This window comes from Quercus suber, unplaced genomic scaffold (assembly GCF_002906115.3).
Source record: "Quercus suber isolate HL8 unplaced genomic scaffold, Cork oak 2.0 scaffold_459, whole genome shotgun sequence".
Classification (NCBI taxonomy): domain Eukaryota; kingdom Viridiplantae; phylum Streptophyta; class Magnoliopsida; order Fagales; family Fagaceae; genus Quercus; species Quercus suber.
This window is the reverse complement of record NW_027069910.1, coordinates 238,047-256,732: the sequence shown is the minus strand read 5'-3', so window position 1 is coordinate 256,732 and position 18,686 is coordinate 238,047. Positions and strand designations below refer to the sequence as shown.

The 18,686-nt window shown below is 36.4% G+C and overlaps 3 protein-coding genes across 5 annotated transcripts; 1 reads left to right on the top strand and 2 right to left on the bottom strand.

The window, feature by feature from the left end:
* Positions 1 to 2,098: 2,098 nt before the first annotated feature.
* Positions 2,099 to 9,998, bottom strand: LOC112023939 (sugar transporter ERD6-like 5). Its single transcript, XM_065762443.1, has 18 exons — positions 9,873 to 9,998; positions 8,767 to 8,829; positions 6,020 to 6,109; positions 5,684 to 5,743; positions 5,047 to 5,112; positions 4,884 to 4,949; positions 4,732 to 4,807; positions 4,525 to 4,642; positions 4,264 to 4,339; positions 4,046 to 4,126; positions 3,854 to 3,940; positions 3,718 to 3,759; positions 3,573 to 3,635; positions 3,434 to 3,493; positions 3,276 to 3,329; positions 2,775 to 2,834; positions 2,543 to 2,657; positions 2,099 to 2,476 (listed from the first exon to the last, which is right to left on the bottom strand). The coding sequence occupies exons 1-18, from the start codon at positions 9,909 to 9,911 to the stop codon at positions 2,337 to 2,339; spliced, it is 1,356 nt and encodes a 451-aa protein (XP_065618515.1). The 5' UTR covers positions 9,912 to 9,998; the 3' UTR covers positions 2,099 to 2,336.
* Positions 9,999 to 11,598: 1,600 nt separating this feature from the next.
* Positions 11,599 to 13,582, bottom strand: LOC136062854 (sugar transporter ERD6-like 5). Of its 3 annotated transcripts, XM_065762486.1 has the most exons (8): positions 13,474 to 13,582; positions 13,332 to 13,375; positions 13,189 to 13,251; positions 13,048 to 13,107; positions 12,891 to 12,944; positions 12,381 to 12,440; positions 12,145 to 12,259; positions 11,599 to 12,060 (listed from the first exon to the last, which is right to left on the bottom strand). In XM_065762486.1, exons 1-8 carry the CDS (start codon positions 13,541 to 13,543, stop codon positions 11,936 to 11,938), a joined length of 591 nt encoding a protein of 196 aa, XP_065618558.1. In that variant the 5' UTR covers positions 13,544 to 13,582; the 3' UTR covers positions 11,599 to 11,935. The 3 variants fall into 3 exon arrangements, with proteins under 3 accessions (XP_065618558.1, XP_065618559.1, XP_065618560.1); XM_065762487.1 differs by lacking the exon at positions 12,891 to 12,944; XM_065762488.1 differs by lacking the exons at positions 12,891 to 12,944; positions 13,048 to 13,107.
* Positions 13,583 to 13,721: 139 nt separating this feature from the next.
* LOC112023916 (uncharacterized protein At4g02000) lies at positions 13,722 to 14,480 on the top strand. Its single transcript, XM_024056541.1, has one exon. It carries the CDS (start codon positions 13,722 to 13,724, stop codon positions 14,478 to 14,480), a length of 759 nt encoding a protein of 252 aa, XP_023912309.1.
* The last annotated feature ends 4,206 nt before the right edge of the window (positions 14,481 to 18,686 follow it).

Here is an 18,686-nt window from a genome sequence, read left to right as displayed (position 1 = left end):
AGAAATACAAATATGGAGTTTATGTAGATCATATATATTCTCTGTATAATGGAATAACAGTGTAATTTAGTTCTAATTCACCTAGGCCAGATTTCATACGAATTGATGTACCTTTCAAAGAAATTATGCAATGGACTGATAAAAGGTGGTTTATGATTTAATTTAAATTTTTTTTTTTTTTGAAGACTAAACGAGAATATTTCTTTAGGAACTAATATATACCACAAAATAATGAAAATTAAAGTAATTAAAATTTTCCAATCACCTAATTAATATTCATCAGGAATTGGTTAGTGTTGTTTAGGGAATGGATTTGGATAAATAAAAAAAATATAATTTTCAAGTTATATCTCTTAAATTCAGTTTAAAGTTTTATTGTTACGGCAATTAGATGTTAGTGGGGCTCCAGTCAATTAGATTTCTGAAACCTCTATGGAATCTTCCTTTAATGCCAAGCAAGCTCCTACAAAAGTATTAAGCACAGACCATCTCACTTGAGAGTCTGATTTTTTCTGTGTGAAGCCCAAACTTTGAAGTAGCATGTCCAACTGTTCCATGATTGACAAAGAAGTTCCGTTAGTAAAATGGATAGTTGCTTCACTTCTTCCTCTCTTTGCACACAAAACCTTGTCATGGCAGAATTATTAGGATGTAAATTAAGTACGCAATATTACACACTTTGCGATATCTAAAAGCTGAAGTATAACATTTATTGTTGTTACGTTCTTATTGAGCTATATTAGTGTAGCATTTCAATCCAAAGCTGAAGCCTAGCAAAATTTGGTTAATTTTGGTCCAATTCGGTCTATTAGGTCAAGTTTGGTCTATTACATCTATTTTGACCCAATTTGTTCCATTCAATCCACTTCGGATCACACTATACACCAACGGGCTATCCATCACCAAGAAATTTAACATTTTGGTGATCTACTTGGGGCTAGTCTTGACGATAACAGTCATTCTCTCTCTCTCTCTTGTATAAAGGAAACAAGAAATGTTACTCGAAGATTGTTTTTGTTTAAGTTAGTAACTTAAACAAAATATTAAAGATGAATAAACAACAAACTCACACATAGAGGATTAGAAGAATATCACATAGTTCAAAAATATGACTGTTAGATTATTAATTAAATGATTAAATTTATCATTTCCTAATAGTTTAAATTTTTAGTTGAATTAGTAATCACAATGCTATCAAAGCAGGTGATCCTAATTTGTACAAATGCCAAAAGGGAACTCTGTACCTCATTAGGGGCCCTTAGTTTCTTTGTTTCTATTGCATTCTGAACGGTTTTAGACCCCTTAAAACACAACCAGATTGGTTAGCCTAGATTAATTAGCCAAGTTGTTACTTAGTCAAATTATGCAATTCTAGATTAAAGCAATCAAATAATCATATCAAGATATAAAGCAGCGGAAAATAAATGAACACAAGATATGATGACCCAGGAAACCACACAGTAAAAACCTGGGGAGGATTTGACCTAGCTATCCTCAAGGTAAACCTGAATCCACTATGCGAAAGAATCGAAGTTCATACAGAAGGACTACAAGCTCCCCGCTTGACTTCCTAATGCTACCCACCAGTAGAACTTACTGACACGACCACGTGCAAGCTCCGAATCTACGGACTCCTTCTTTCTTGAATTCTTCAATCAAGTACAAGCACCCCCGCTTGTGTATCTTTTAGTTCTTGAATCTGCAACTGAATGATTACCAAATTCTTGACATAATCTTGAATCTTGGAAACCCTAAGTATATGTGAAGGAAAGCTTCTCAATGATCTCACAAGAGATTCACATAAACAGTAATGTTTGAGCAACAATACAATTGGAGCAGCCCTCAAAAACGTGGCTAGGGTTTAGTTTATATACCTAGGGTAAAAATATAAAACCCTAAACGTTTAATGAAGTAGGGCTGAGTTGGAAATTCTGAAGAAAAATCAACCTGTACGATTTTCGATCGATCGAGTCTATTCTTTGATCGATCGAGCCAGGCTGAAAGTCCCAAGTACTTCTGCAGCCACTCGATTCCAACTTTACAATAATAAATCAACTTTGAGCAAGCCTAAATAAGACTAAATACATTGTTTTAATCATGGTTTGCCAACATTACAAATTAGAGTTCTAAATACATAAAATCCTAAGACCTTAGAACCTAACACATTCTATCTCATTGTACTACATTACCCTGGACCCCAAACCTCTAGTATAACAAAGTCCATATAGGCTCAACACACCTCCAAGTCCAAGTATATATACAGAAAATAAAAGACACCTTCTAACATTTTATGATAAATGTACTTGTTTCCTTGATATACAGAATGGAAAGTCATCTTATTGGAGAGAATGGGTAATTGACGCTTGTATTTCTTCTAGCACTCGCCCCTTTGTTTCTGGTACTAACTTTGCAATAAATAAAACAGCTGAACCGCAAATGCCCATGTATATGAAAAATGTTCCGAAATTGTATAGGCCTAACATTCTTTTAAGTGTAAGCAAGAAGAAGAGAACAGGGCACAAACAATGCCTGGGAAAGTTACCTTCTGAGCTCCATTCCATCATAAAATTGAAACTGTATGTTATAATCCAAGAACATGACCAGTTTACTAAAGACACTAGGCTTCCAGCTGAACCCTTAACATGAATGGGAAATACCTGTAACACAAATCTAATCCTTCAATCTAAGTTAAAATGTAAACTTCTTGTCATGCAAACTGATTTAAAATTTTCATTAAAAGACTCTTGTTGTTACTAACCAGAAAAGTTACATACCTCTGAGACAATGACCCATGGTATTCCAGCCATGCCTATTGAGTAAGCTACAGAATATCCCTGAGTGTGGTGTGGTATCAAGTAGTAATCATGTTAGTCACTTAATTTGATCAACTAATTCCAAACATCTTGGCACAAAATTAGTGTAAATATTTAATGATTAGCAGATGTTAAGGTCCTTTCTCCTTTCAAGAATCAAGTTATGGTACCATGGAAACAAAGTAGAAGATATCGCATACTTTGACATGCCAATGATTACAACTATACACATTCAAAAAGCATGAGAAATTGAATATTTACTATGCCAGAGATTTTGGCCACAGGCGAAGTCAATAAAAGGGCTTCAACTCTTAGAAGACTGAAGGATGTAAAATCTTTAGGCCATAAGTGTTGAAAATAAGAACATAGGTCACTTAAACCCCTTTAGATTGCCATATTTTAAATGTCATTTTAAGCATATAAGGAAAATATACAAAAGCTAAGACACAGAAATTGTGTTACCATTATGCCAATATAAACCAAAATGGGAGTGAGCTCCTTCCACTGGTGGAGGTCCTGCTCATAGCAAACTTACCATTTTGAAGGATGATCTTTTTACCAATAACAAAAAAAAGAAAAAAAGAAAAATGAGGATATCTAATATTGGATTTGGGAGAAACCTGAAACCAGAATGAGAAGCCTATAAGGAAGCAACTCAAGCACATTCCAGCAGCAGATATCTACAAGAAATTGTGACTTCATTTACAATTAATTGATGAAGTAAATTTTACTTTAAAATGTATCCTTTGCCATCCTTACCAATAAAAGTGGCCGTCTTCCTAATTTATCTGTTAAGAGTACACTTGCAACAGTTGCTGGGATCTACAAACAAACATATACACTTCTTTAAAAATGCGTCAACCAAGAGACTTGATTCATTCTGCAGTTATTAAGTGTCCAGTACCTGGATGATAGCCATTGATATAGTCCCAATACTAGTTGAAAACCTGTCATAAGCCAGTGATCCATATCACCCTTTCTGCAATTTTTTTATGTTATTATTAACTATGGAAGCAATTCTGAAATCCCTTAATTTAATTACCAGCTTCATTGAATATAGAGCTTGAATAAGCAGCAATGGCATTGTTCCCTCCAAACTGTAAGAGTAACATCAGCCCAACTCCAACCTAGACCATTTTAATTGGTATAGTAGAGAGATTAAACGAGTTTTTAAAGGAAAAGGTGCTAAAACTAGAAAAGCTATATTTTTTTTCATTGCTGGTTAGGCTCACGATAAGTGAATGAACGTATCTGCTCTGGAACAAGTCCAGAAATCTAGAATTTGAATGTTGTTTGAAGGCTTCTGTATAATCCTGTAAAATGGAAGGATCATATATAATATCTTATTTAGTCCCTAAAAATATTAGAAAACATAACAAACTAAAGATTATATTCTGGCTGAGGTTGTGAAATAACTGTTCTTTCTGAAGAATATGAAGTTAGAATTTACTCTGATGTCAGCTGCTTCTTTAGATATATCAGCATTCCTGCCTCTAAGGCGTTGTAGGGAACTTTCAAACTCTTCTCTTTACTGATTTTAGCCTGCAGGCAATTAGATGCTCACTTTTCCTTTACTGTGTATGCTAAGACTATCTAAAAGTGTTACTAACTTACAATAAGATACAAACGTTTCAAGATGTTCTTGTTCGAAGCATCCATTTTAAAGGCCGCATATGTAAAAATAGAACAACTAATCTTTCCCTTATTATACAATGGTGCATCACAAACATTACATCTTAAACAGAATCTTTTAATTGGACTCACCAACCATCTAGGAGATTCTGGAATCAAGAATAAGCCTATAAGTTCAAGTACACATGGAATGGCACCTGGAAATTTCAGATAAAAAAAAAAAATTTGACACAGAAAATTTATTTATATAAATAACTAAGATGATGAAAAGCTTAAAACAAGTTACCAATTAAGGCTAAAATGCGCCAAGTAGTGACATTTCCAATGAAATACATCAACGAAATGCCACAACATATCATCAGCTGTAATGAAATATACCTCCATAAGTAATGAGTTAGCCATTCAATCCAAACACCATAAGTAAAAGAGTTACTCCACCTGATTAGCAGACGTAAATCCTCCTCGAAAGTTCTTAGGGGTTATTTCTGCAATGTATATGGGAACCTGTCTTGGAAACAAGAATCTGAGTAACGTTACTATCACTATTATGTGTTTCACATATTGCTAAATTAGTTGTGAAGGAAGATCTTATAACAATTACCACGTAGCCAATAAGCCCATTGCCAAATCCCAGTGACAGTCTTCCAAGGTCTAGCCACCAAGCATTCTATAAGAAGCATTCAACTGGTTTACTATAAAGGCCTTACTCAACGCACAAAGCTCCCACTTTTGTGGAGTCTAGGAGAGGTGATTTTCCAAGGTCTAGCCACCAAGCATTCTATAAGAAGCATTCAACTGGTTTACTATAAAGGCCTTACTCAACGCACAAAGCTCCCACTTTTGTGGAGTCTAGGAGAGGTGATTGCTATAGACAGCTTTAACCTTTTTTTATTTTATTTTATTTTTATCATTTTTATTTTAAGAGGCAGATTTACTATTGAGGTGTGAAAAGAAAAGATCCAACTGACTTGCTCCATAGTGATTTTAAAAGATTTTCCATGACGTGGCCCTTGGTAAACATCCAAGGTATACAACCATTTTGATTTAAATGTTGGCAGGAACTTCAATGTAAGGTTATTATCAATGTTATTGTTACTCAATTTCATATTTAGTCATATTGTTTACAAATTAGACTGTGGCCATGTAACTCAACCAAATAGACATTAGAGGTAAAGTTGTTTTCATAAATTGAAAACATACAGCAATATTGAAGGGAAGGAAAGAAGAAGAAGATGAACCTTTGCAAATGCTATAGCAAGCCACCCTGCAATACTAAATATCTCAGAGAACCACACTGTCTGCATTACAATATCAAGAGAACATTCATGAGTACTTGATAAAGTGATAAAGCTTTTTGGTTATGAAAAGCAGTATGCCTAATTAAAAGATATTAAAAAAAGCTATAGTAACTTTCAAGGGAGGGTGAGGCATGACTTAAAAGTTACCATGACTTTTAAGTGGAGTTGTGGTATGCCTTTGTATTAGAACTCTTTTTCCTCTCCCTTGTGTGTGTGTGTTTGTTTCTCAAAAAAAAAAAGAAAAAAGAAAAAAAAAGGGTGACCAAAGAATCTTACACCTCTTCTACCAATAACATCTGCTAATTTTCCATTAACAAGTGCACCTACTATTCCTCCTCCTGTCAATATTGAACCGAAAACTGAATACTGCACAGTGAAGTTGGTACAAAAAGGCAAGGAAATAAATAAAACATTGAAAAATGTTAAATAAATAAGAGAGCTGATTGGAAAAATCAAGATAACAAAGTCCTAAATTAAAAATACAAATGCCACTGTGGACGACTAAATTTCTCGGTTCGAAATAAAGTCAAACAAGTAAAATAGTGTCACAAATATAAATTTGTATTGATGATTGTGTGGTACAATTCTCTGTAATTACAAAAGAGTTATCCTCTGATTCGATCTCCTTAAAAGATTTGTTAATTCGATTTGTGGTAATGTGATTTTGACTTGAACACAAAGTATCCTTCAATTTGGTAGAAGGATGGATCGAAGATTGTTGAAAACGGAATTACAATGAATCTCTGGCTATGAGCTTGTTAGAAATCCTTTGTTCTTCACGTTCTTCGTGTTCTTCGTGTGTTCTTCGTGTTCTTGATGTGTTCTTCGTCTTCGAAGGTTTGTTGTGGAAGTTCTTCGGGGCTTTAGAGGCTTGAATCCGTAGAGCTTCGCTGATTTATGGTTTGTGATGTTTCTGGAGGCTTTTGAGCTTGATTCCAGTGAACTTTGAGATCTAGGAATATGATTTGGATGATTCCTTTTTTGAATGTTCTTCGTACTTGAAGGTTTGTGGTGGAAGTTCTTCGGGGCTTTAGAGGCTTGAATCCGTAGAGCTTCACTGATTTGTGATTTGTTGATGTTTTCTAAAAAAAAAAAAAAAAAAAAGGGTGACCAAAGAATCTTACAGCTCTTCTACCAATAACATCTACTAATTTTCCATTAACAAGTGCACCTACTATTCCTCCTCCTGTCAATATTGAACCGAAAACTGAATACTGCACAGCGAAGTTTGTACAAAAAGGCAAGGAAATAAATAAAACATTGAAAAATGTTAAATAAATAAGAGAGCTGATTGGAAAAATCAAGATAACAAAGTCCTAAATTAAAAATACAAATGCCACTTTTCACTACATTGAAGTTAATTGGTCAATAAACTAAGCACATGTAAAACTTGAGAAACATGATACAAAAATTAAGTTCAATAACACATGCATGTATGTGTGGAAGTGCTATAAATATTTTTAAGAATACTTTTAATGGCAATATCAAGATAACAAGTTCAACATTAAAAATATAAATGCCACTTTTCACTAGATTGAAATTAACTGTACAACTAAACAAACGTGTAAAATTTGATAAACATTATCACAAATAGTTCAAGAACATATGCATGTACATGGCAGTAATAATAAAATTGCTAGTAATTTCTCTTTTCTGGTAGGAGTTTTGTCATACTCTCGGTTTCTACGAGCTTGCACTCTCCCTAGGCAACTAGGGAGAAGAACTGATCCATTGGGGGTCTCGACATGATGGGTCTTCACACGATGGATATGGAACCGTAACTGATAAAATGGTTAATTTGAAGAACATCATGATGAGACAAATTGAGGAGGACATTATAACCATTTTATTTTGTTTTAATGTTACTTTTTTTTTTCCCCTCAATACATTGATAGTTGGGAGTGCCAAAATTCGACCCTAAATGATTTGTTAAAGACACCAAGAATACTGGTTGAACTATAAGACTTTTGGAAATTTAATGTTATTTTTTCTTCTTTTTTTTTGCTAAACTAGTGTTAGTTGTTTTTAGCCATCTCGTGTTTTTATTTTAGGCCCCAGTATTTAGTTAGTCAATTAATACTTTCATTTAAAATCATATTCTTTATTATTTTCCTAATGGAGAATTTTGTTTTCAAAGGACAAGAATAACAATGCTCTCAAGAAATGCATTGTCATGGGAAATACCATTGCTATAGTACGTTGCAATGTTCTTTACTATTTTACTCTTCCGTATTACGGTATAAGAATATAAATGATTTTTTTTTTTTTGAGAGAAAAATATAAATGATTAAATCTATAATCTTTGTAAGTTTAAAGTTTTTAGATAATTAACAACGTATCATAATTCATAGTGTCAGAACTCAGAACTTTATTATACGGGACTGTTGCTTTGGTAGTTTGGTTGGGTTAGGTCCGTTTCTTTTTCATGACCATATCATTAATATCACTTTTATAAATGCCTATCATAACATGTTACTACATCCTGTTATGGAAAAAAAAAGTGTTCTTAAATTTTTTATTATTTGAACTTCAGAATTCATGTATAATTTTTCCACATACTTTCACCTTTCCACGCTTACCTTATAGTCTACTACATATCTTTAATTTTTTTCTACCAAAATTCACTTATATATCTAAAACAATTTTTGATGGAAAAATACAATTATTTTAAACATAAAATATATGTATATATATACATATATATATATATATATGTAAAACCATATCGTAATGAGCATGTATTGCAAATATTGTATATCTATTCTTCTTCTTCTTCTTCTTCTTTTTCTTTTTTTTTGCATATATGTATGTGTAGTTGTGTACTCTTCACATTATATCAGTACCTGCACATAAATATCTTTTTGACTCTAACTTAAAGTAATTATATTAGTATATTATAGATAAATTGAATATACATTTTGTTGAAAAAGCACTTAGGCCTTGACTTAGGTGACAAAGGGATGAACAAGTTTTAGTACTCATTTATTTATTAACAAAGAACATTTAGGTACTTACAGGCTTACAGCTGCAACAGAGAGACCCAAGTCTTCCATAATTCCAGATTCAGCTGGGGATGAAAATCCTGACTGCAAAGCAATTATAATACACTTGTTCAGGCAAAGCTTGGCTTATTCCTCTTTCACTTTATTTTGTTATAAAGGAATTTATAGTCTCTAACATTGTTAATTGGTGGGAAGTGCATTAAAGAACAAACAAATAAAATAAAAAACAAAACCGTGAGGAAGGATGTATCTAAAGTAAAATATAATAAACCAAATGAAGGCGGGCACAAACTCAGCACGGATGGCTCCTCTTAGGGCAATCTTGGATTAGTGAGAGGAGGAGTAATCTGTGACCACAGAGGCTTATGGATTAAGGAATTTATGAGATTTATAGGTGTAACTTCTAGTGTCAATATAGAGAGGTTTGGGCTCTAAGGGATGGTTTATTAATGTGAATTAGTTTCAATTTATTGACGGTTGAAATTGATATTGATGTGAAAGTAATTTTTGAATTGGTTACTCAAACTTATAGTAGCAATTTACCTTATAGCTCTTATCATGGATTGCAAGAGTTTTCTCAATCAAATCCCACAAGTGAAGATGAAGCATTGTTTTTTCACGAGGCAAATTAGTGTGCAAATGCTTTAGCTAACTTCAACCACTTTACCTTACCTTCAAATGTCATTGGCCAATCAAGTAGAGGTAGCATTGAACCGATCTTAAACTCAAAGAAGTCAAGACCGGAAGAGAAATGGGGGAGGTGATGTGACAGTTGATACACTATTATATTTATAATATTTAATTAGAAGTGTGAAATTAATGAATCCATGCTAAACAATAGCAAATCATAACATACTAAATATTGAACCATAATGAGAGGCACACTTAATTAACGCCATAATGTGCAAACAAGGACCCTTGGAGTTTGGGTCGATTGAAAAGTGACCTTTTGTATTTCAATTTTATCTTACTGACCATTGAGGTTTAAGAATTGTCCAAATTGACCTCTCTATCTTAATTCCGTTCATTATAACAGACAGAAAATGGTCATATGCTAATGCTATGCACATAAAATTTAAATGATTTTTTTTTTTTTAAGTAAAGCCATGGAAATTAGTGGTACTTACAGAACACCTGATTGTAAGTGAACCACATAAGGCGACCATGGAGCTGAGTACAACAGTAGGTGTTGCTTTGGAATCACTCGGTGTCACGTCCCTCAGTTTTACACTAGACTTTGCTGCTAAAAGTCCGTCTTCCAGGCTTTCTGTTTCCATATTATCTTTGGAAGTATGTGGCCAAGAATGAGTGGAAGGATACATGGGGATCAGTGTAAGACTACTAGATATGCAGATAAAATCCACCCTATTTAGTTCACTTGTGAAATTGGCAGATATCATTTTACTGTAAAAAAGTTAATTTTCACAAATTTTAAATTGTACAAGTATGATACAATAATATTGTTAGACACGTGCGTACAAATAGATGTGCATTGAATGTGCAAAGCACCTCAGTAGGCTATTCATCCAACAAATAGAGTCCTGATGTGATGCTGAGCTAAACTTCTCTGATATTTAAGTCAAAACTTACTGAAATCCAATATAGAAAAAAAAAAAAAAAAAAAAAAACATATAATTGTGCGAAGTAGTATTCATTTTTTATATTAAAGTGTTAATTGGAGTCTCTTTAAAGTAACACATTGTTATTGACCATGGTAATGTAGATACATTTAAAATCAATAATTAAAATTATAATAAATCTTTATTTAATGGAATATTGGGATTTGAAATCATGTAGCACAGTATAAAGTTTGTTATTTTGTTGAAATTACATCTAAATCAGGAAATTATTTTTTGTCTTTTTTAAAGCAAAAATTAGATCTCATTTTGCCCTGATAAAATTATATTTCATTTGATAGTATATACTTGCAAGTTTATGTGGGTGTAGACATGTAAATTAAAGTCCTAGATGAAAAGTAAAGTTGAAAATATGTGCTTAGGTATTATTATATTTTTAAACCTTACTTCTTTTAAGTACAACTTGTAATATTGAGCCTAAAATAAAATAAAAATATACCTATGCCTTTTATATTATATTTTTAAAAAAAATTAATGAAATTAAATTCATCTAAACACACACTTGATCATCAGGAAAATCAATTTATAATGATAATCCAAAATCATTGGGTGATAGAGATTTTTATCTACCCCTTTGTCGAGTTGAGCTTCTGTTGGGCCAACCAGCGAATAAGGATTGTTGGAAAATGTGCTACATTTAATTTGGTAAGACAACAAGAGAGGGCTGTGGTAGCTATTGGGGACTACTGCGTCTTGAGAGAACATGGTCAAGTCCATTCCATAGCAGAACACACTCTTTATTGTCTTACCTCATGCCATGTAATCACTAGTGTAGAAGTTTGACAAAGAGGTCGGGAGGTTCTAATAAGCTCAACTAGTAAAGTCTTTTGTTATCAAACAAGAAATTTGAGTTTCCAACCTTGCCTAAACTGAAAATTCATGGAATGAAAGCAGTAGGTGGGTCTAACAAAATTAGAACAAAATAAATTCAATAAGAATTTAGTATACAAGCCCTCTTTTACGGCCTCTGGTACCAATATGCCATATCATGCTTTTACAAGTAACAAAATAGGGATGCATGCACACAATTACCAGTTACAAGTGCTCTTTTCTTGTATCTTTTTCCTCATTGATTAACTCGAGACTTTCATTACCTTAAAAAGTCTCCCAAGTAGGATTCTAACTGCTGCAATTACACATATTTGAAAAAGAGAATGGTAAACTGAATAAAAAACAAAGAAATACACCCACAAATGAGAGAACATAACAATATACATAGTTTGGAAATACACATGTTAACATATTAATTAATTGATAAAATCCATCATTTCTTAATAGTTTAAACTTTTGGAATAATTAGTAATTTATCATGCTATCAAAGCAAGTGGACTCGAGTTGTCTAAATGCCAAAAGGGGACTCTGTTCCTCATTAGCTAGGGGCCCCTTGACCCCGAATCCCTTCCATAACTAAGCCATATAGGCTGAATACACCTCCAACTCCAATATATAAGCTGAGCTCATCAATCCTCTTGAGTAAACAGAAATACTAGACACCTTATACACTTTATGATAGATGTAATTGTTCCCTCAATATACAGAATGAAAAGTCCATCTTATTGTAGAGAATGGGTAATTGAAACTTGTATTTCTTCTAGTACTCTCCCCTTGGTTTCTGGAACTAACTTTGCAACAAATAAAACAGCTGAACCGCAAACGCCCATGTATATGAAAAATGTTCCTGAAATAGCATATAGGCCAAACATTTTTTTAGGTATAAGCAAAAAGAAGCGAATGGGGCACAAAGAATACCAGAAAGAGTTACCTGCTGAGCTCCATTCCATCATAAAATTGAAACTGTATGTTACAATCCAAGAACATGACCAGTTTACTAAAGACACTAGGCTTCCAGCTGAACCCTTTACGTTAATGGGAAATACCTGTTACACAAATCTGATCCTTCAATCTAATTTAAAATGAAAAAACCTTCTTGTAATGAAAACTGACATTAGAATTTCATTAAAAGACTCTCTACTGTTACTAACAAGAAAAGCTACATACCTCTGAGACTATGAGCCATGGTATTCCGCCCATGCCTATTGAGTAAGCTACAGAATACCCCTGAGTGTGGTGTGGTGTTAAATAGTAAACATATTAGTCACTTAATTTGAACTATTACTTCCTAATATCTTGGCACAAAATTAGTGGGAATTTTTAATGAACAGCAAGTATTAAGGTCCTTTCTTTTTTTAAGAATCAAGTTATGATACAAAGGAAAAGAAGCACAGGAAATTGCATACTTTGGCATGCCAATGATTACATCCATAGGCATACCCCCAAAGGCACAAGAAATTGAAGCTATGCCAGTGATTTTGGCCATAGACAAAGTCAATAAAAGCGTTTTGAGTCTAAGAAGACTGCCGGATGTCTTATAAGGTACTAATATTTAGGCCATAAGCGTTGAAAATAAGAACACAGGAAACTTAAACCTCTAGAGATTTCCATATTTTAAGTGGCATTTTAAGAATGTAAGGAAATGATACAGAATCTGAGACACAGAAATTGTGTTACCACTACGCCAATATAGGCCAAAATGGGAGTGAGCTCCTTCCACTGGTGGAGGTTCTGCTCATTACAAACATACTTTTTTCAAGAATGATTCTTTTACTAACAGCAATAGAAAAGAGTTGAAAATTAAAGATATTGAAAATTTGGATTTGGGAGAAACCTGAAACAAGAATGACAATCCTAAAAGGAAGCAACTGAAGCACATTCCAGCAGCAGATGCCTATAATAAATCTTGACTTCATTAACAATTAATTGATGATGTAAATTATTGCCTTAAAAATATATCCTTTGCCATCCTTACCAATAAAAGTGGTCGTCTTCCTAATTTATCCGTCAAGAGCACACTTGCAACAGTGGCTGGAATCTACAAACAAACATTTACACTTCTTAAAAATGTAACAACCAAAAGTCTTGATTCATTCTGCAGTTATAAGTGTCAAGAACCTGGATGATAGCAACTGATATTGTTCCAATACTAGTTGAAAAACCTGTCATAAGCCAGTGATCCATATCACCCTTTCTGCATGTCTTTATGTTGTCATCAACAATGTATGGAAGCAATTCTAAAATCCCTTAATTTTATTACCAGCTTTGTTGAATATAGAGCTTGAATAAGAAACAATGACATTGTTCCCTCCAAATTGTACCAGTACCATCAGCCCAACTCCAACCTTATTAACAAATTTAATTCATTATAGTAGAGGCAGTGGAGAGTCTTGCACGCAACTTGCAAGAGTAAAGTGACCTCCCCCCCTGTGGTGAGGCCAGTCGTAGTTACCCCCCCCCCCCTCCCCCATTTTCTTTTGAAGAATAGAGAGTGGGTCAAGAGGTGAGATGGCTGAAGAGTTGAAAGAGCTGTGGAAAAAGTTAACATTTACAGAGGATGAGGGTGAAGATATCGAGTTGGGAAGCAATAGTACGAGGGCTGCGAAAGAGATCGGGAAGAACTGTGTAGTCATGAAGATACTTACACAACGCACTATCATCCTTGAAGCCTTGAGGAAGAATCTGAAGATGCTCTGGAAACCAAACAAAGGAGTACAGATTTCTAAAATTGAAGAGGATCTGTTCCTTGTAGAATTCGGAGATGGGAGAGACAAGAAAAAGGTCATGGAGATGTGTCCATGGAGTTACGAGAAGCAATTGATACTAATGCAGGAGTTTGAAGGAGAGATGGTCCCAAAAGAGATTAAACTCCAATGGGTCCCATTTTGGGTGCAAATGTATAATCTTCCCCTGAAAAGTATGACAAGAGAAGCTAGATATGAAATAGGGTCGAAACTCGGGAAGGTTTTAGAGGTTGATGTGGCGGAGAAAGGAGTGCAGTGGGGAAAGTTTTTAAGAGTGAGGATACGGATTGATGTTACTAGGAAGCTGATAAGGGGCAAGAAGGTATCGATTGAAGGAGGGGAGAGTAGATGGATCTTTTTCAAGTATGAACGGCTACCTAATTTCTGCTACTGGTGCGGAATGCTAGACCATGGGGAGAAAGATTGCTTGGAAAAGAAGGGGGATGAACCTGGTAGGGGTGAACAAATGCAATACAGAGCATGGATGAGGAGCGAACCAGGGAGACGGCCGGGGCGAGATTAAGAAAACAAGAAAGGGGATTTTTCACCGGAAAACCGAGATGATAGCAAGAGGTATTCACCGGAACCACCGATACGGGGTAATATCCGATTGATGGAAAATCCGACGGTAAGGGAGCAACATGTGAATGATCAGGTTGTGTGTTAGAAAGATGAAGAAAGCACCATAAAAGTTAAATCGAGAGGCGTGAGGCAGGAGGGGACGACCCAAGAGAGAGTGGAGATGTTTCATGAAAATGGCAAGGGCAACAATACCAAAGCAAAAGGTGTTTTGAGTCAAACCAAAAGAGGAGAGGTGCCTCTGATGGACACTCGGCTCAGGATAGAACCCGAAGATAGCATGCAATGGGAAAAAGCCAAGGAGTGTATGTCAGCAGTAAAGCCTGAGTTTAAGAAAAAAAGCACATGGCAAGTGGCTAACATGGGGCCTGGGGGAAAAGAAAACCAAATATGGGCCAACGATGAGTCAAGCCCATTAGCCTTTTGTTTTGACAAAGAGAAAGGCTGGACAGCAGAGGCATTGGGCCCGAAAGTGGGCATTGGAAGCTCCTAGCCAGACAAGTCAAACCCAAAAGTTCACAGGAGGTATCTAATCCACCAAACCAAAAAAGAAAAGGAGACATACCTTTATCAGAATTGGACACAAATGTTTATCGCAAACGGAGGGCAAAAGGAAAACTTCAAGCAGAGAAAAACAGTGAAGAGGATGGGAAAATGGTTGGTGGTGTGGCGGTGGCTGCTGGGCAGCCTCGCCCAGCCCAATGAGTGTCCTTGCTTGGAACTGCTGGGGTTTGGGGGCTTCGCCAGTAGTTCGCACCCTCACCGAAGTGGTGAAACAAAAAAACCCCGTGGTGATCTTTCTAGTAGAAACAAAAGCTAGCATTGATAGGATGAAGGGTTTCCAGAATAAATTGGGCTTCACCCAAGCAATAATAGTTCCGAGTGATGGTAGGAGTGGCGGATTGGCGTTATTGTGGAGAGAAGGAACGGATATTCGTTTCAAGATCTATTCTCATTCATATATCGATGCGGTTGTCGACGGAGAAGGTAGCGAAAGTCCTTGGAGAGTTACCGGCTTTTACGGACATCCCGACAACAAAAAAAGGTACACCTCTTGGCAATTACTTGAAACTTTAAATGCACAATGCAGTTTGTCGTGGTTGGTTTGTGGAGATTTTAATGAAATTGTTCACCCTGATGAGAAAATGGGGTGGAAGGACAGAGATACTAAATAGATGGGTGCGTTTAGGGAAACACTGAGCAGGTGCGGCCTTATCGACTTGGGGTTTATAGGACCGAATTTCACTTGGTGTAATGGCAGATTCAGTGAACAACGCACGCTCATCAGATTAGACAGAATGGTTGCCAATGAAGCATGGTCTCGGGTCTTCCTGGAGGCCAATGTTCATCACGTCTCTATGTCTTCCTCGGATCATTGTCTCCTTGCCCTGTTGTTAAGGAAGGAACAGCGCAAAACAGTGGGAAAGAAACGCTTCTTTTTCAAAGCTATGTGGACTAGGGAGGAGAAGTGCAAGGAGTTGATTGTACTTGCTTGGGACCCATATAGGGATGATTCGTCCCTGCCTATCCAAGAAAGGATAGGAAGATGTCAAAAAAATCTTTAGGACTGGAATAAAAATAAGTTTGGTAACATCTATAAAGGCCTATGGCAGAAACAGACTCGGCTTCAAAATCTTGAGTCTTTGAACCTACTCCATTACACAGCAAAGGAAATTCAGGCACTTAAAAGGGAGATCAATGAATTGCATACCAGGGAAGAGATTATGTGGAATCAGAGGTCAAGGGTCTTGTGGCTGCAACATGGTGACAAAAATACAAAATGTTTCCATGATATAGCTAGCCAAAGGAGCCGAAAGAATAGAATCGGGGGACTATTTGACGACACCGGTGTTTGGCATGAAGATGAGGAGACAACAGAGAAAATAATCCTTGATTATTTGAAGTCCATATTCAAATCTAATCAACCGTCCAATTTTGAGGAAAGCTTGAATGCTATGGAAGAAAGAGTGTCACCCGAGATGAATGAGGAGCTACAGAGGGAGTTCAGGGCAGAGGAAGTGTGGACGGCTCTCAAACAAATGCACCCTACAAAGGCTCCGGGCCCGGATGGTATGTCACCTATCTTTTACCAAACTTATTGGGATATTGTTGGCCCCTCGGTCACAAATTGTGTACTGCTGGCCCTTAATTCAGGCATTATGCCGAATGAAATTAATAAAACATTTATCTGTCTAATTCCCAAGACAAAAAACCCCCCAAAGGATAACAGAATATAGACCTATCAGCTTGTGCAATGTGCTATACAAAATCATATCCAAGGTCCTAGCAAATAGATTGAAGCATGTCCTCCACGGTGTCATAAATGAAGCTCAAAGTTCATTCGTTCCAGGTAGATTGATTACGGACAACGTGATGGTTGCTTTTGAAACCATGCAGTCCATCGACAAGAAAAGGAAGGGAAAGGAGGGCCTTATGGCAGTAAAATTACATATGAGCAAGGCATATGATCGAGTAGAGTGGGCTTATCTTGAGTCTATGATGAAGAAAATGGGCTTTGGGGAAAGATGGATATCTCTCATCATGATGTGTGTGACTTCCGTGTCTTTCTCAATTCTAATTAATGGCGAACCAAAGGGTGCGTTTACTCCGTCAAGGGGCCTTCACCAGGGGGACCCACTCCCCCCATACTTGTTCTTGCTATGTGGGGAGGGCTTGTCAGCAATGCTAAAAAAGAAAGAGAGGGAGGGCCTGATCAGAGGGGTAGCGGCTGCAAGTCATGCGCCAAGAGTCTCCCACTTGTTCTTTGTGGATGATAGTGTTATTTTCTGTAGAGCAACAAAGGAAGAGTGCATGGAAGTGTATGAGGAAGAATCCGGGCAAAAGCTGAATAGAGAAAAGACTTCCCTATTTTTCAGGAAAAACACAAAGGAAGAGATAAAAGAGTTTGTGAAGGGGACCTTTGGTGCTCAAATTATTCAACACCATGAAAAGTACTTGGGGTTACCCCCTTTGGTGGGAAGAGCAAAGAAAACGGCTTTCAATCGCATCAAGGATCAAGTGGGGAGGAGAATAGCAACTTGGAAGGGAAAGCTTTTATCTAATGGAGGAAGGGAAGTCTTAATCAAAGCAGTTGCACAGGCCACTCCTACATACACAATGAATGTGTTCAAGCTCCCGGACTCTTTGTGCTCAGAATTAAATTCTATGATGAGTGGATTTTAGTGGGGTCAACGAGGAAGTGAAAGGAAGGTAGCATGGGTCTCTTGGAAAAAATTATGCAGCCCTAAGGCGGAAGGCGGGATGGGGTTTCGAGACCTTAAAGCATTTAATCTAGCCCTCCTCGCCAAGCAAGGATTGAGACTACAACAAAACCCCAACTCACTGGTTCATAGGGTCATGAAAGCAAAATATTTCCCGGATACCTCATTCTTGGAGGCACATATGGGGAGGAAGCCATCATATATATGGAGGAGTATCATGGCGGCAAAAAATATCATCCATGAGGGTGCTCGGTGGGCTGTTGGAAATGGAAGAAGTATTGAGACATGGAAGGCGAGATGGTTGCCTACATCAGAATCAGGCAGCGTGATCACTTTGAAGCTAGCTGAGGGACAGAGTGAAATGGTTGCTGACCTCATTAATGCCAAAAAAGGGGAGTGGAGAACCTTGCTGGTTAAAGATACTTTCTTACCCCATGAAGCTGAAGCCATACTGAGCATCCCTCTTAGTCCTCTGAACTAAGTTGACTCTCTTGTTTGGGGAAAAACTCCTAACGGATGCTTCTCTGTGAAAAGTGCTTATAGGGTGGCGGTATGCCTTGCTAACCTGGAAAGAGGTGAGGATGTGGTTGGGTGCTCGGATTGCTCTAGGATGTCTCAAATCTGGAAGTCCATATGGAGCATCAAATGTTCGAGTAAAGTAAAGCACTTCCTTTGGAGAGCTTGCAGAAACATACTCCCTACAAAACAGTGTTTAATGCGTAGAAAGATTATAATGGAGGATGGCTGTGATTTCTGTGGTGAGAGTGAATCTTCAGGCCATATACTCTGGAGCTGCACGATTGTGAAAGAAACATGGAGGGAAGCGGGGATAAATTGCAGCATTTTAACCCAAACCCCAACAGAATTTTTAGATGTTGTATGGTTTATGATGAATACCGAGGGGGAAAAAGATTGGGAGCTCTTCGCTA

Bases quoted from the DNA above. Each gene is read 5' to 3' on its own strand.
- LOC136062854 (XM_065762486.1), bottom strand. From the start codon at position 13,543: ATGGTACTGGTACAATTTGGAGGGAACAATGTCATTGTTTCTTATTCA. The intron at 12,441-12,890 runs GTAACACAATTT...CACCACACTCAG, and splicing joins TGGCCTATATTGGCGTAGTG to GGGTATTCTGTAGCTTACTC. The intron at 12,061-12,144 runs GTAACTCTTTCT...ATGCTATTTCAG, and splicing joins GATGGAATGGAGCTCAGCAG to GAACATTTTTCATATACATG.
- LOC112023939 (XM_065762443.1), bottom strand. From the start codon at position 9,911: ATGGTCGCCTTATGTGGTTCACTTACAATCAGGTGTTCT. The intron at 8,830-9,872 runs GTAAGTACCACT...ATTGCTTTGCAG, and splicing joins CACTTACAATCAGGTGTTCT to TCAGGATTTTCATCCCCAGC. The intron at 4,127-4,263 runs GTAAATTCTAAC...TCCATTTTACAG, and splicing joins AAGAAGCAGCTGACATCAGA to GATTATACAGAAGCCTTCAA.
- LOC112023916 (XM_024056541.1), top strand. From the start codon at position 13,722: ATGGCTGAAGAGTTGAAAGAGCTGTGGAAAAAGTTAACATTTACAGAG.